Source organism: Coffea arabica, chromosome 7c, assembly GCF_036785885.1.
Source record: "Coffea arabica cultivar ET-39 chromosome 7c, Coffea Arabica ET-39 HiFi, whole genome shotgun sequence".
NCBI lineage: Eukaryota > Viridiplantae > Streptophyta > Magnoliopsida > Gentianales > Rubiaceae > Coffea > Coffea arabica.
In genome coordinates, this window is record NC_092322.1 from 21,154,491 (window position 1) to 21,170,972 (window position 16,482).

General features: G+C 33.2%; 1 protein-coding gene across 1 annotated transcript; it reads right to left on the bottom strand.

The window, feature by feature from the left end:
* Positions 1-1,669: 1,669 nt before the first annotated feature.
* On the bottom strand, positions 1,670-2,614 carry LOC113699729 (AP2/ERF and B3 domain-containing transcription factor At1g50680-like). Its single transcript, XM_027220083.2, has one exon. It carries the CDS (start codon positions 2,612-2,614, stop codon positions 1,670-1,672), a length of 945 nt encoding a protein of 314 aa, XP_027075884.2.
* Between the last annotated feature and the right edge of the window lie 13,868 nt (positions 2,615-16,482).

The following is a 16,482-nucleotide window of genomic DNA, read 5'->3' on the forward strand; positions in this document are numbered from 1 at the left end:
TTATTTTTAGATGACAAATTAATTAACTTTTTACATTCCAAACTATAGTTAACATAGTTAGCAATATTTTTTTCCTTCACATACGTGTGTAAAATATCCTAAATTATAAGGGTAATAGATCATTTGGCCATTAGTGATGTAAGCATTGGTCCCAAATGACTGACATGGAAGGTAAGTAAAATTTCAAAAACCTTATGGAAGGATAGTGAAACTATAGAGACCTCCTCAGGGAAGGTTTCTGAAATTATCCCTTTTCACAATCAAGATTGGGTCCCATTAATTTTCTTTTCTTTTTTTTTTAAAAAATTTTAAATTTTGCTTTTTTCCTCTTTTTATGTTACCTTAGTAGATTTGTATAGTAGCTTAATTCACATGCCCTAGATTTTTCCAATTCTTGTTCTAATATTTAAATTTTCTTTGGTTGACTAATTTTAATCCTGATTTTTTTTTTTGCAGATAATTCTAAGTAAAGTTTTGCTGGTTGGAACTAAAACAACCACTTTCATAGGAAAACCAGTGGTGCCTAATGCGGCAGTTCATGCTGTTGTGGAAGAGCAGGTACTGCATTTTGCCCTCTTCTCTAGCATAGCTCTATCTTGCTGCAGTTTTCCGCTGATTAATTTCCTCTTTCATGCAGCCACTGGATAAGAAGTTCAGAGCCAATAATAGAAACTCAGTTAAAAGGCTTCAGCCACTGTCTAATTATTTCACATTCTTCGCAGTTTCTCTGCAAGAGGGCTTCAGCACTTGCAGCCTTGCCCGATGGCAAATGATGTTGCCAGAATTCTACTTCTAATGCCTAAAATAAATAGATGACCCTTGTCAAGTGATTTTGTAATTGCAAATGGTACTGAATTGATTTGAGAAGGGTGATTTTGATATTTTGTAAAAAAATTCCTTTGGCAACATAATTTTGAGCTTTGTCCATAGTAGCATATTAAGATCACCAAAATTTCTCGTTTATCTTAAAATAGTGAGCTTTTTCCACGGTTGTAATGCATGAGAAGTGGGCTGTTTCCTTGGTTGTAACTTCTGTTTTTAATTTTTAACCTCTTTTTTCTCTGGTCTAGTGGTCTTCCATTGATGGCTAGCATGTCCACAACCCGAAATTTTCTGTACTAGACTTTATGTATTTCTAGGAATCAAGAATCTGGTAGGACATTTGCAGGTGTATCTTTGCAGCTGTTAGCAACTTAGAATCCTTCCCTGAATTAGCGAGTAAAAGAATATAAAGAGCAACTTTAGAATGGAAAATATGTTACAAAAACTTTGAATTAGGTGAAAATAGGGAAGATTTTTAGAAGTTCAAGGGTACTAAGTGGTATTGGCAAAAATCTCTAGAGAAGTTTTTGATATTATTTCTTATAATAAATAAACCTCAGAGGAGGTATATGAATTTAGTCCAAGATTTTTTAACGCATCCAAACTTGAATTGCATGCCATGTAAACAAAGGGAATTTGAAAGTTAAATCGAGCTTATATGTCAAGCATCCTAACTAGTTAGTGTAATAGCATAGATCGTTAATGGTCAAGAAAATTGATGAAAGTTAAACAAAAAAGGCAAAAAAAAAAAAAAAAAAACTGTCACAAAAGCTATTCCATCAAGCAAAAAGCAATTAAAGAAATTCTGTTAGAAATTGCTTGGCTGCTTCAAGTTGCAGACTGCTTTTCAAATTATTTGAACACCAAAAAGCTTTAATCCCCTTTTTGTTGAACCATTTGGTTCTGTCTCAGGAAGATTATTCTCGTCCCTGGATGAATTCAGCATCAAACCACCACGAAAACTCTGATGATATTCAGCATCAATCATGAATATAGGCTGCACCACATCTGATCCATTTTTGAACTCAAATAATGAGAAACTAACCACGTCTTTCGCCTGCAATCCCTTGTTCCTGACATATCTATTCCATCCTCGAGTGAAAACAAAGCTTTGGCTGCTCTTCCAATAACAGTATCGAAATTTCCACGACCTCATTGACCTGTCAAAGAAAACCAATTCAGCATCATCTTCACCAGCAATGTCCTGATCAGTCTCCTCTGCATCACAAGAAAGATGAGGGAAGTACATTAATGCATATTTCTTTGGTATGACAAGTCGATTAAGATTTCCAACATCGCTAGGAGTAAGTTCCTTGTGGAACAGTTTCTTGCACACCAATCCTCCGTTGCTAGGCATTGTCGCGAAACTTTGTATAAATGATTGTGCCCTCAAATACTCAACAAACTTGGCTGGATAAGAACCATCTTTGATCATATTCAGTACTGCTTGTGTACTGAATTGGCTCTGGAACTTTGGCTCTTCGCTAGTTATGTTTGTCCATGGAAAGTTTCTGTATACGTCTCTACCTTGCAGTTTGATGGCAGCACTATCATATGCCATTGCTGCTTCGATCTCAGATTTGAAAGTTCCTAACCAAATGCGTTCATGGGCATATATCTGTGCTCCCCAGCGTCCATTTTTTTGAACGACGACTCCTTTGAATCTTGGGCTATCAACTTTATTATCTAGCTTTTGGCGCTTATTTTGGATCACGTAGCTATTGCTGTTTGAATCAGAAATTTCCTGGATGGCATTTGTTGCTGCACCAGAAATCTCACTCTGCTCCTGCATGGTAAATCTGAAAGCAAAACAAGTACTCAAGAATGACCAAAAGAATTGGCACAAATGAGGACCCAACAAAGTTGGAAGAAAAACCATGAGAATTCACCAATCAACCTGATGAAATGAGCAAAAACTAGTTATAAAACTATCAAATACATAGTCAGGATGAAAGATGAAAAGGAAATCAAAATCCATATCACCTATATGCACATAGCAGTATTAAGTTATAGTACCAATTTGGAGAATCACTAAATTCTGTTACAAAAGCTATGATACCAAGCAATGGCTTCTTATGATCATGTTATAATTTTTTTTTTTCCTCAAACGGTATTCTTCTTATACATATATGAACTTGATACTACAAAATTTTAGTTACATAAAAGGACATTGGTCCTATTATCCTCTTGTATACTCTCTTTGAGCCACAGGGGGAAACTTTGTTTCCATATTACCTTGGAAACAAGTTTAGTTGTAAATTGTGCCATTTTATGAGCACTTCTATTTCCATCTCTATACACAAAAGAAAAAGTACAGTCTTGGAACATGTCACTCAAATGTCTAATATATGATCATGTTATAATTGAACTACAAGGATGGGGAATGAAATTTTGCACCACAAGGATGCATTTATTAAATATTCTTGAAAATCCGAGAACCAATAAATATTTTTTTAAAATAGATAACTAAATATTTGATTTCCATCTAAGAGTGGAAATATTACAACTAACCAGTTCACTAACGCTAAATAGAAATTGTTTCACTACATAAAACAAGAAAACCTGCTGCACAAGTATTCAGCTTGGAAATCTAAGAACCATTGCACCAAAAGCTGAGCGATGGAAGTAGGCCATTGCATCGAGAAATGTTGGACTTAATGTACCAAATAAAACATTTCTATCCAACCCAACTGGTAATTCAATACAACAGAAAATAGAAGACTGAAATATAAATGAAAAGAAAAAAGGAAGGGAGGGAAGGGCCTGCATGGTAGTAGTACCCAAACTTTGATTCAACAAAGAAGGAAAATTAAGTGTAGATCAAATATGTTATCCTCCATGCCAAGAATGCTCCGAAAATTACGTCCAAGTGCACTTGATTGGCACAAAATGAGTCGTGTGTAAATGAGCCAAAGATCGTGTACTCGACTAGAGCTAAATCACTCAAGTTTGAACTCAAGCACAAACTTGAGCTTGATGATAATTTTAATGTGCTTGAACTCGTTCAAACCTGACTGGCTCAAGCTCACTTGAGCTCAATCCAACTGAATTTAGCTCAAGTTCACATCCGATTGTTCAACATTAAGGAAGATTAGGGATGCAAAATTTTTGAACAGCAGATTTTTTCCACTGAAGTAGCACTCATTAGTTATGTGTTTCTTGTACAAGTGCATCCCACCCCCTTCATAAAATGTTGCTACTGCCGATGAATAACCATCTAGAGTTACATTAAGCGACCTAACACTTCTGCAAGAGAAAAAAATGGACAAAAATGACATGATAACGAAGAAGGCAGACAAAACAGAATTTTTTAGCCCAAAAAAAAAAAAAGAATTTTTGAGAGCCAAGCAGAATAATCGTTACTGTAAAACCAACAGATATATTTTGTGATTGGTACTATGCTATGGAGTCAACTGCTTGTATAAAAATTAATTTAGTCACTCTTGAATTTTGGATGAAAATACTCAAGGATATAAAACCTTGCCATGACGAATTTTAAAAGGCATAGGTTGTATAACTTGTAATACATGAAGATGGGATATACAGACAACTTGATATCATGTGCCAATTCTTGGTACATGAAGCAATTGAAAGTTAAAATTGATAGTATTAAATCACATAGCTAATAGCTAGTAGAAAAGATGTCCTTCAATTTAATGCTTTACAAATTTGGTTTGTAGGAAAACAACACTAAATGGTTTTAACATCCCAAATTGAATATCATAAAAGCTACTTTTATTGTACTGTAATCCAAATAAACAGAAATAAAGTAGTTTATCTACTGATTTTCAACCAATGAAATGTAAGCATGTTGATGTTATGGTAATCCTTCAATACCAATACTAAGCCATTTCTGAAAGCAAGTAACCATCAATGCTTACATAACCAAGAAAGAAAGGAATGATAATTAATCTAAGAAACAGAAGAAAACAATCACATATGGTACGTGAAAGTTTCTTGGTATCTTATTAGTTATCGGAATTTTTCCATGTTTTTTTCCTTTTAAAGTTTGACTTTCCTAGATTTCCGATACACATCTGCATTTCTACAAACTTAATTTGATTACATTACCATAACTAAGCCATTGCTGAAATCACATATCTTGTTACCTTTACCTCTATATTGCGTAAGATTTTGATTTAAATAAGCATAAAAGTATATTCTAATGTCCATGACCAATTTCGATAACATCCCAGTGAAATGAGGTTAATAATTACTATAATTCCAGGCAAGTGATGATTTTACGTTATAAAATTCAAAGTGGGATGGATGATATATGTTCAGTACCTCTTACAACTATGCAAGAAGTGTCTTGTAACAAGAAATTTTTATATACATCTGCCGCACCTATTTTTTTGTCCTTGGGATATACAAAATTTTTGTTTAGTATCAAGCTTGTGATAGGAAGTCAAAAAAGAAAATGGTTCGTGTACTAAGAAATCAAGTGGAACAACCAGTCGTAAGACAAAGACACCAAATAATTTTGCAACCCACAAAATAATAATTACCTGATATAGACCACCAATTTATAATTAGCCACTAATTTATAATTAACTGCAAATCAGCTCAGAGGAAAAGAAAAAAATTTACCGGTAAAATCAACTGGTTGATTAATTTTTAAGTTGTCTCATCACATCATTCGACATAATTAAAGAAATATAAAAGCAACTTCAAGGCAAATAGGATATCGCTTGGCAACAAAAAATGGTGCTTCTTTTTCGTACGTTGTGAAAGAAATGCATACAAAGATAAGAAAGCTACTAATAAGGCAAAAGAGAAAGGAAAAATAAGAAAAAAAAAGGAGAAAAGGAAAACAAAATAAAGTAAACTAGTTAAAGTGCTACCTATCTCCAATGTTCCACACATGAATCAAACTAAAAGAAAATTGAAATAATGAAACCACAAGAATCCATTTGAACAAGGGATATCCCATACATCAACATGAACAAAAAACTAAAACATATGCCTTTTATGTGCTTATGATTCATAATTAGCAATTAGTTGAATTTTTATAAGCGCATATCCCATCGATAGTTTTTAATAATGTGATGGAAGTTCAAATTTAAGGAACAAAAACACCATGTGTTATGACAATTTCAATCCACTTATGACTTTGATATCCCCTTGAGCTGCATTCTGAAAGAATCCGTGAATTAAAAAAAAAAAAGCAATAAGAATACGAATTAAGCAAGTAGTAAATATTGTTGTTGGACTCAAAAACATTGTCATAATTGTATAGATCAATACAAGGGGTGATATTCGGTTTTTCTCTAGCATAATTCATACCCAGTGAAAATATTCACACTTAATTTCACTATGTGCTGTGAGAATGGGAAATGGAACTGATGGGCCGTGAGGATAGTAAAAGGAACTGAATACAAATAGAACTGAAATTCCACATGACACAATCAAAATTACTGGCTGTGTTTGGATCGAGAGATTTGACAAACAATTTGAAATCTTCTCAAATCCCTCAAGTTGCACTGATTGTTTAAGAAGTATCTGAATTCATAAACCATAAAGTATTATAGTAATTAAAATATATTTTGATTATTATGAATTATAAATCAAAATGCCTCTTAAACAATTCAAATAATTAGAGCAATTTGAATGAATTTGCAAATCTTTCGTCACAATTTTCAATCCAAACTAAAACACAGCGGTATAGTAATCCATCATTGTCAAGGTGTTAATGCATTTACAACACTGGATCAAAAGGAGATTCACAGGTTATCAAGCCTAACCGTCGGGTTTGGCCATCTCACAAGACCAGTCTCAGGGCATACTTTTTTACTACACTAGGACAAACACACACATTAAATGCCAGAAGGTAACATTAGCACTTTCTTTGGCATATATCTCAATCTAACGACAACCCAGTTCAGATAGAACTATTCTTCTGGGAAAAACAATCAAACTTGAACTCAAGAGGGGTACCTAATCATTAAGTTCTGATTTTTATCTTTATTTTTCTGGACTACCTTTTCTTTCTTTAATTTTTTTCAGTGTTTTTGCTTTTTCTTTAATCAACCTATTGCGCAGCCAAAAGGGACCATTTTGCTGGGAAATTTTCAAAAGTAACTGATGACTTTTATATCAAAAGTAATAATTACAACTAAAAAAACCACTTTGACATAAAAGCAAGATCATGCATTAATAAAATAACGTAAACAATTCTAAGTTTATTAATCCAATCTTTCAATACTTGTGGCATCAAATAATTTAACAATCTAGACGTTACAGCAAAATTTAAAAAAAATAGAAAACAATAAACATAAAAACGCAGATATATTATTGTCTTCAGGAGAAAGATAACATGAGCAAACAAGAGAAGCGTTACCTGGTTACTCTGATCGTCTATTGCCCTCAAGAACAAGCACATATCAGGAAAAAATATAATTGAACATGTATCACTTTTAAACCATGATTTTACAAAGAAGAAACAACTTCTTTAGAGAAGGAAAGTAAATAATATAAAGAGAAAGTTAACCTGCATAAGGAGATTTTAATTGATATTCCAAATCTTGCCATATTTGACTTGAATTCTTTTTTTTTTCCCAATCAATTACGCTCCTTCCATACTGAAATTTTCTCCTCCTATAGTGGGATTTTGATTAAGAAAAATTAGGAGTATAAAATTTTGAACAAAATATATGAATTTCCTTAAATAAATGACAGCTTTATTTACTTGGCTTCCTTAATTGTGGTGCCTTAAGTTTCCTTAGCAATTAAAAAAATCTTGGCACTGATTAGCAATCACTTAGCCACATATTCTGGTCTATGTATATTTGACTACAACCTTACTCTTAGAATAGTTTCACTAGATGATAGCCCATAAATTCGTATACATATATTTGACTACAACCTTACTCTTATTAAAGTTTCACAAGACGACAGCGAATAAATTCGTATGTTTTTTTGGAAAACTGTGAAGGACTTTTTGAGGAAGCCAAAGGGTTGGTGAAAATGGAGCATTCAACCTGAATGAGTAACGAAATATTTTTAGCTACCATCTGTTAAATATGTGAAAGGGCATATTGTAATTAAACCAAAAATCAAAAGAGGATTTTACTAATTGCCAAAAGATTACTGAGGAATGCATTAATTCAAACACAAATTCAAGCGTGTCTCGACAATCAATTCGAACGTTATTGATCTTCTAAGCTGAACCATGCATACTAAACAATCAATTCTTGGAATCTTATTAACTTTCAACTCAGTTTCCTACATGTCCAGCTCATGTGTGGCTTTTGATTTTTTATGTTAAATTTCGAAGGACATGGAGAAGATGAATTGAGGGGAGCACCTACAAAATGGGTGACAAGATTAAGCTTAAATTTCAGAGTTTCTCACTTTAGACCTTTAACTGTAAATTCTTTTCTCGACTAGATAAATCTTTACTAGCTCTCCATTGTAAAATTTTGGCATGGATAGTTTTCTATATTATTGCCAACTAAAATTATTTTGAAAGTGTAAAAATAGATGCACCCAATGTGGACTCGTCTGTATTTTAGAGAATAACTTTCTACATATACTTTATGTAGTTTTTGAAGCAACATTAAACTTTTTTCTTATGTAGTTTTTTAAAGCAACATTAAACTTTTTCTTTTTATTTTTTTAGATTTTAGTCCAATGGAGACTCTAAAATTTTAAACTTTAAGAGATAAATGCGGGAAAATTGAAACTTGAGAATCAAGCAAAAAATATATGATAATCCGAACCATTCATGTTTAGGACCAATGAACTTGATTCAAAGTATATATTCACAGTTGTAAAGCTAAAAGAATTTTAGGAGGGAAGCAGTAAACAGTAAAAACACATATAGATAATAATGACGCAAAACCAAAAAACAAAAATTGAAAGATAAGCACTAGAAGAAAGAAAATGAAATCAAAATAAAGCATCATGAATAAAATGCATATAAAAATCTATAAAAGGGAGAAAATTAGATGTTGAACTAAGCAAGGTCTCGAATTTGTGTGAAAGAAAAAAAAAAGTCCCGAATTTGAACTGACCAAGGTCCCAGACATGTTTAGGCCAAAGGGTTTCAATTTGAGGAAGGATTTGAGAGGCATGGATTACATGTCCATGGATTTGAAATCCTTTGTAATTGAATTACATTGTTGGAAAAAAAAATTTTGGCATAAAACATTTCCAATTCATTCTTAAAATCCAATATTTCGGTTAATATTAACTAAGAATTTGAAATCCTTATCTTTGTTAAAAAAAATTATGTTTTGATTCTTTTAAATGCACTTCTAATATATTTGATAAATTTATAGTGCTTAACATGTATTGTAGTGACTCATGTTCATGCATATTAGCATGTCTAACAAAATTTTTAAACATTTTCCCTGGTTAAAACACAATAAATTCTTAACTCATCTAATTTTCATTACCATCATTGTTCACTCTTCACAACACTACTATCTATTATTACCCATTCCAAAGATTTAAATGCATCATCTACTCATTAGAAGCGATGCAAACTAATCTGTAGTATTTGCTATAATCGTTCCTCAAATTATCTTCAAAAGAGTAATCTTATCCAGACAGCTTAATCAACACAAGCAGCCAAATTTAATCCCACAAATAGATATTTGAAGCTACAAAGTCACGTCAAAACCACATACGCTTCAGCACCAATTTCGCCCTTGATTGCCTTTGAGGCTATATAAAACTACCATCTCCATCCAGATGTAATCGCTCACTTGCAAAAGAATGCCAATTCTCGGAACAAGCTACAAATCTATGATGACTCTTGATGGATGTCAAACCACCAAAATTAAAATTCCTCCTCTAAAATGTTAAATTCAATTATAGTGATAAGTAGGTCGTCTCCTCAAGGACTGGATGATTTATTTCCTTCTAAGCAAGAATTAAATGGGGGGTTTTGGAAAATTAAAATAAAAAAATCAATTTAAGTAAAAGCAATCAAACGAAAGAAAATTTAAATTAATTCAATAATAAGCAAGTTCTAACCGTGTAGAAAACTCCAGAAGTGGTTCATACAACTCCTCATTGATACAATAATTATTTTGTATATTCGTTAATAAACAGGTTATAATTACTAAACAAGCGATGACAATCAATTTTTTCTTACTATATCGATAGTTAAGGTACGTTCGTTAGTTACTTCTCTAACCAATAAATAACCTTAGGGATGCCCGTAGAATTTAATTTCTTAGTTGCATTAAAAACTAGAAAAGCACTGTTCTAATCAATAAACACACTACCAGGGTTTATTTAAATTAGATTTTATATATATATATTTTCCTAACATGAAACCAATCGCACTAGTTACCACTAATTTAAGACAATTAAACAATTACGGATTTAACTATCTTAATTGACAATAGATTGCTAGGTTCAATTAAATATCAAACCCTTGATATTCAACCAGCAAAACAACTATGAGAAATTAAATCAAGTAAACATATGACTACTAATGAATAAAAAAAACAGATAAAAATAATTAAATTTCATAGTTATAAATGAACCAAATCCTTTGTTATCCCTGGACTAAAAAGAGAGATTAGTTGCTCCTCATGGAGAAAAACCAAGAAAAAGTTGATGGGTAGCTAGAGAAAAGGAGAAAAAGCTCAACCCTATTCTAATGTCTGTTTCTATTCATTTAGCTGTCTAAAACATATCCAAATTCCTTTAGGAAAAGGAAATAATAAAGAAAATGGAAACAAGAGGAAATTAATAGTGTCCTAAACAAAGATGGATGCTTTCACGTCTGGAAAAGGAATCTCGTTTGCACAGGGAAGTCGAATTGGAATTGGAACCGTCTACGCGAGACAATCCCGAACTCACGAACTTGGAGGTTGGACTTAAGCACGCCTGTGTGGAACAAACTAAGAGTCTTCTGTCAGAAATTTCTTCATTAAATCACTTTTTATTCTTTTTCTTGTCATATTTCTACAATCAACACCAATTGCGAAATATGAGTAGAATCAATCCAATAATATAATATTTGACCAAAATCATAAGAAAGTATTCACAAATTTGTTAACTAATATGCACCTTATCAATTACCACCACATCTGAACTATACTTGTCCTCAAGCACTAGAACAGCTAATCAAGCACTACTAAGTAATTGAGTTCAAATAATAGCTATTACTCAAATCATCTATTGTCAAAGTACAATTAAAACAAATGTCAAGCATTAATGGCTAATCTCCAATAGATATCTCTCCGGTTATCTTTTAAAACCAAGGATTCTTCCAATTTCCGACTAACTAATCTAAGAATATAAAATATTTAACCAGTAGTCATCAGCTGGTTCAACTATTAAGTAAGATCTCAACATTAAAACTCTTGGATCAGTAGGCTAACATAATCATTCACATACTTTTATATTCATATACACTTTTTCATTTTTCACTACTAGCACAAACTTTTTCTTTTCTAAGATGTTGCCCACACTTGGGTTTTCTTTTCTTTTCTAGGGGAATGCTTAGCTCTTAGCCATTCAAATCTTTTGACGCAAACTCCAACATCCACCAAATGAAAAATCCGGTTACTCAACTCTCATCGCTTAAGGACCACCTACTCATAATTATCATCACTTTTTGACATGAAAATTGACACTTTTGGTGAAGACCCTCAGTAACTAGACAATGATAACTAGTGGAGTATAGCTAAATATTGATCACAAATAAGCACAAAAAAGAAAATAAAATTAAAAACGCACAAGCTTGCTTCATTTCCCAAACATAGAAAACTAAGATTAATAGTTGAACCAATTTACATTAAAAAATACCAGAAAAAATATTTATAATACCTAGAAAAGTTAACCAAAAATTGCAAAAGCCACAAAATCTCAACTATTCACCGGAGAGACACCCGTAGATCTTACCACGTCATACTTAACACATAAGCACATAAAATCTTAACAATAATCACATTTGAGAATCTAACCATTGTTTATCAGGGATAACCACAAAAATGCACAAAAATTGGATAAAATTCAAAAATTCAAACAAAAATTCCAACAAAAATGCCATAAAATGCTATAATGGTTACACTTTCATTTTACCAATGTACTACCCCGCACACCTAATCCTTACATTGTCTCCAATGTAAAAAATAAAGACCAAAAAAAAGGAAAGGGGATAATGAAACTTCCCTAAACAAAGAGGAGGGTATCGCACTGTTAAGGATGTGAAGCAAAAGGTGGGGTGAATCTAATAGAATGAAAGTAGCTACCAAATTCTTCAATCATTTTAGACACGAGCATGTCTAAAACATAAGGAGTCTTCTGGTAAAAAATTTTCAACTTGTCAATTTTAGCGTGATTCATAGACGTAGGCATGTCTTGTCGACCATGTGGTACTTCTATTTCCTTAATTCAATCTTGCAGAAATCTTAAACCACTTGATCAGTAACAAGAACGAATACTGCATGGAGGTAACAAAAGAGACTTTAAACTTTTGCTTCTATGTGTCTAAATACTTCTCCTACAGTCTTGTCCCTTGTGTTTGGCAGGTCACCCAAAAACATTGGCTGATGTTAAAGGTGGTACACTCGTTTCTTATGAAGGAAGAGTGCAGGTATGTATTCCTTCCTATAGCTTCATCTCTCTTTTTTCATTTCTGGGCATAGAAAAAGAGAAAAGGAAAAGAAAAGCTGCTTAACAAGTCCTCGACTTTTAGCAATTCCTTGAGAATCATAATCCACAAAGGTGATAGCATCTGACTTACATAGAAAGACCATTTTTCTGCTGCAATATGTTGCAACAGTAAACTTGAATTTTGTTGTTCACTATATCTTTTTCTCTTGCAACCATATTTTGGTTGTAAGTTGTAGGTAGCTTGATACGTCCATCTGCTTCTGTTTTATCACTTTTATCGCTTGGTGTAAAACCTACTCTGACAAAATTAACTGGTGGTGGAAAAACCACAAATTTAATCAAGTTGGCACTGTAAAAGTTACAAGGCCAGCTGTTGCTGGTAAAGCATTGCTTTTCATATCTAACAATGACTTAAGTTGTCAAATGTGCTTATGAGAAAATTGGAATAGCTATTTAAACTTGGTCTATTTGTAAAATTTTGACAAGATTGATAAACATGCTGTATCTTTTACATGGTATTTTTCTTACTTGTCTTTTGCTAAATGCTTTAAACAATGCCATGAGATAGATAGATGTATTCAATGATGCACTGGAATGTTTTGTATTTCATGCTTAATAGTTGCTATTAATTCATTTTCTGTCTTCTGTTGCGGCTCCTGGAAATCGCTCAAGTTCCTGATGAACATGTGAGATTCAATTTCTTCTGGTTTCTTTACCTTTTAGTGAAATGCTTTTAGCTGTTGGCATAGTACAGGCAACCTTGTGCAATTTAAACATTGTCTCTTTAAATAACTATTTCTTCATAAGAAGTTCCTAGGATTGATGTATGTAGGGGTATAAGCATGTTACATATAACCAGCTAGGTTAATGAGTAAGATTGTTTACTTAATGTGAAGTTAGATCCATTGACCTATTTAGGCAACTAAACAAAGGGTACCCAAAATCAGCCCATTCTTGATGAAACATCTTTTCCTTGGGTTGCACAATTTCATAGACATCATTTTGATATTAAAGGTTTATGCTGCTCCTCTTTGTTTTACAGGTGAATGAATTCAAGTCGATAGAGAAGTTCAAAATTTTCAATACCAACTACTTGTAAGTGTTATGCTTCTCATTTTAAGCTAAAATGTTATTTGCTTCATGCACTGTGGGCAATGCTTCCTTCATGGAAAATGCAATGGAATGATATATTTTCTGCTATCATGCAGACAGGTGAGCTTGGAAACAATCAAAAGACTTATACAAGAAAGTGCACTGAAGATGGAGATTATGCCAAATCCAAAGGTTCTATTTCTTGACTATCTGTTCTGCATTCTGCCAATGTAAACTGTTCTTCTATTAAATTTTGTCTGATTAACAGGAAGTAGATGGGGTGAAAGTTCTTCAACTTGAAACTGCTGCTGGCGCTGCAATAAGGGTACATTAACCTTATCTCTTGATATTCATTTTAAACATCTTTATTTTCCATTTCTTTCCATTTAGGTTTATCAATAATGCATTTCACATTGTGCTGTCTCCTACCAACAACCGAAAGTAAGAAGTATAATCATTTACTTTCATCCCCCACCCCCAGTCAGTTCTTTGATCGTGTGCTATTGGCAACAATGTTCCTCGATCTCGATTTCTCCCAGCAAAGGCAACTTCTGATCTGCTTCACGTCCAGGTGAATTTTTAGTTCATATATGGCATTCTGTTTTGAATACTATATGAATTGCTGTTTATTCATGCATTTAACCTTTACAGTCTGACCTTTACACTTAGTCTGATGACAGCTATGTGGTCCGCAACGTGGCTAGGAAAAATCCAACTAACCCAGCTATTGAATTGGTACCTGAATTTAAGAAGGCTGAGATTTTAATCCCCCTATCTTTCTCTGCAGGTTGAATTGTTTATATTGCTAATTGTGTTTTTCAACATTTTAGGTCGGCAAATTCTTAAGTCGTTTCAAGTCTATTCCCAGTATTGTTGAACTAGATAGCCTGAAGGTGAGCGCCGATGTGTGGTTTGGATCTGGCATCACATTGAAGGTAATACAAACTAACTACTTGTCTCCCTCTTACTCTGTTTCTGAAGCTTTATGGATGTATCGGTCCTTGAAGATTTGCTTGTGACATGTGGCAATTTGTGGTTGTACAGTGTGGTTTGTTATTTCTTATTTAGTGTCTAGAACATTAGTTAAATACATAGTTACAAATGTTTTAGTACATAATGAATAGAAATATAGGAAAAAAATTAAGTATAAAAACAATTAAAATTTGTTGTGAAAAGAAATTTCATATATAAAGTTAACCAACCAGGTGTGCGCATTGGTTGAGCAGTTGGGTAGGGGGGGCCTGTTCAAGTTGGAGTTCTTCAAAGGGGACACAGATTGCGACTGGGTGAAATTCGGTAAGGCCAAGAACAAATTGATACAGCTTCGAGCCTTTTCTTGGGTAAAACCTACAGGGCAAGCGGTGAAACTCAACACTGATGCTAGTGTGGTAAGCGGGCGGTCAAGTGGTGGAGGGGTGGTGCGCTCGGGTGAGGGTAATTTAGTGTTTGCCTTTTATAAGGAGTTTGGAGAGCAAGACGTTCTCTCCTCAGAGGCGTTGGCTTTGCTGGAGGGTCTTCGGTATTGCCAGGACAACAATCTCACGGGAGTCATAGCAGAAGTGGATTCTAGTACTTTAGTGCATCTCGTGTCCGTTAAGATGACGGCTGGCTGGCCGTTATGCAACACGATTAGGCATATTCGGTGCTTGGTGGCAAAATTGGGGGTGTCTCTGGTTCACACGTTCAGAGAGGCTAATGCGGTCGCCGACGCTTTGGCCTCCTCGGACCTACGAACGGATGCCCGATTTTTCAGTGAAAGAGCTCTCCCTTCTAAAGTTCGGGCTCTTTTGCAGTTAGACAGGTTGTCAACTCCGTATGTGAGAGTCTGTACGGTCTCAGGGTAGGTTAGTCACACGATCTGTGTAATTTCTCTTTTCTTTGCCAATAAAGACCATATTTATGTGAAAAAAAATATATATATATATATATATATATATATATATATATAAAGTTAACCCCAATTTATTGTGATTTTGAAAAAGAATTTTTAACCAATATTATGTGTACGTAATGATACCAAAAAAGAAAAAAAAAGCAAATCCATTATGAGTGCATTATCGGTTTAATAGCAGCATAGTTTTAGTTGTAATTAAATAAAGAGTAGTCATAATGTTTCTAACATTTTAATAATTAGAAAAAATATAGAAAGCCACAAAAACCTGTCACTATCTTCAACATCAATAAAAAAAAATACAAACTTGCATATTTTTCTTTCTTTTTTGAGAGAAAGAGCGAGTTAATCTATCCATTTAAATCATGTCTAATAGCATTACAAATAGATGAAAACATTATCTAACCAAATAGTTATAGAATACATATAGCAAGTTTAAATAAAAACATGAATTGCCATGTTTGTAAATCTACATATGCGTCTTCTTAATCAAAATAGAATTTTCTAATAATATTTTGTAGAGTGACACTCTAAGCTAAAAGCTTCAATACTAACTTCCCACCGAATGCATTCCTGTGAAAACTGCAATTGTTTTAGCTAGTCAAATCGACAAAATATTATTAACTTCTTTAGCCAAATAATAATGATACGTCCAGTTCTATGCCTAACAATCATCTCAAACTCTAATTACATTATCTATCATTATGGGCAATAAAAAGGGATAAGAGTACAAAGTCATAAAGAACCAGTTTAAGTAAAAGATTCTGAAATCTAATTTTGCGCTTCTTTTATTTCCAAGCTATCATTTCCTAAAATTAAAACTATGAAAATAAACTACCTATTATGGATACAAGCTAGTCATTCAAAATGTTGAATGAAGAGATATAAATATTATCTTCACATTCTAAATTGCTAGCCCCAACAATTATTTTACCCGTCATCCACCTTATCCAATTTATAAGCACTTTTCACAATTAATAAACTTTATATATTCTTTCAAACCGTTGAATAGTGGCACTGACTAATTTTTCAATTTTATCATTTGATATATTTGCCAGCTTTTTAATTGCCAATTCCCAAACTGGTTTGAACTCCGG

Excerpts from the sequence above, each read along its gene's own strand:
- LOC113699729 (XM_027220083.2), bottom strand. The coding sequence starts at position 2,614 with ATGCAGGAGCAGAGTGAGATTTCTGGTGCAGCAACAAATGCCATCCAG.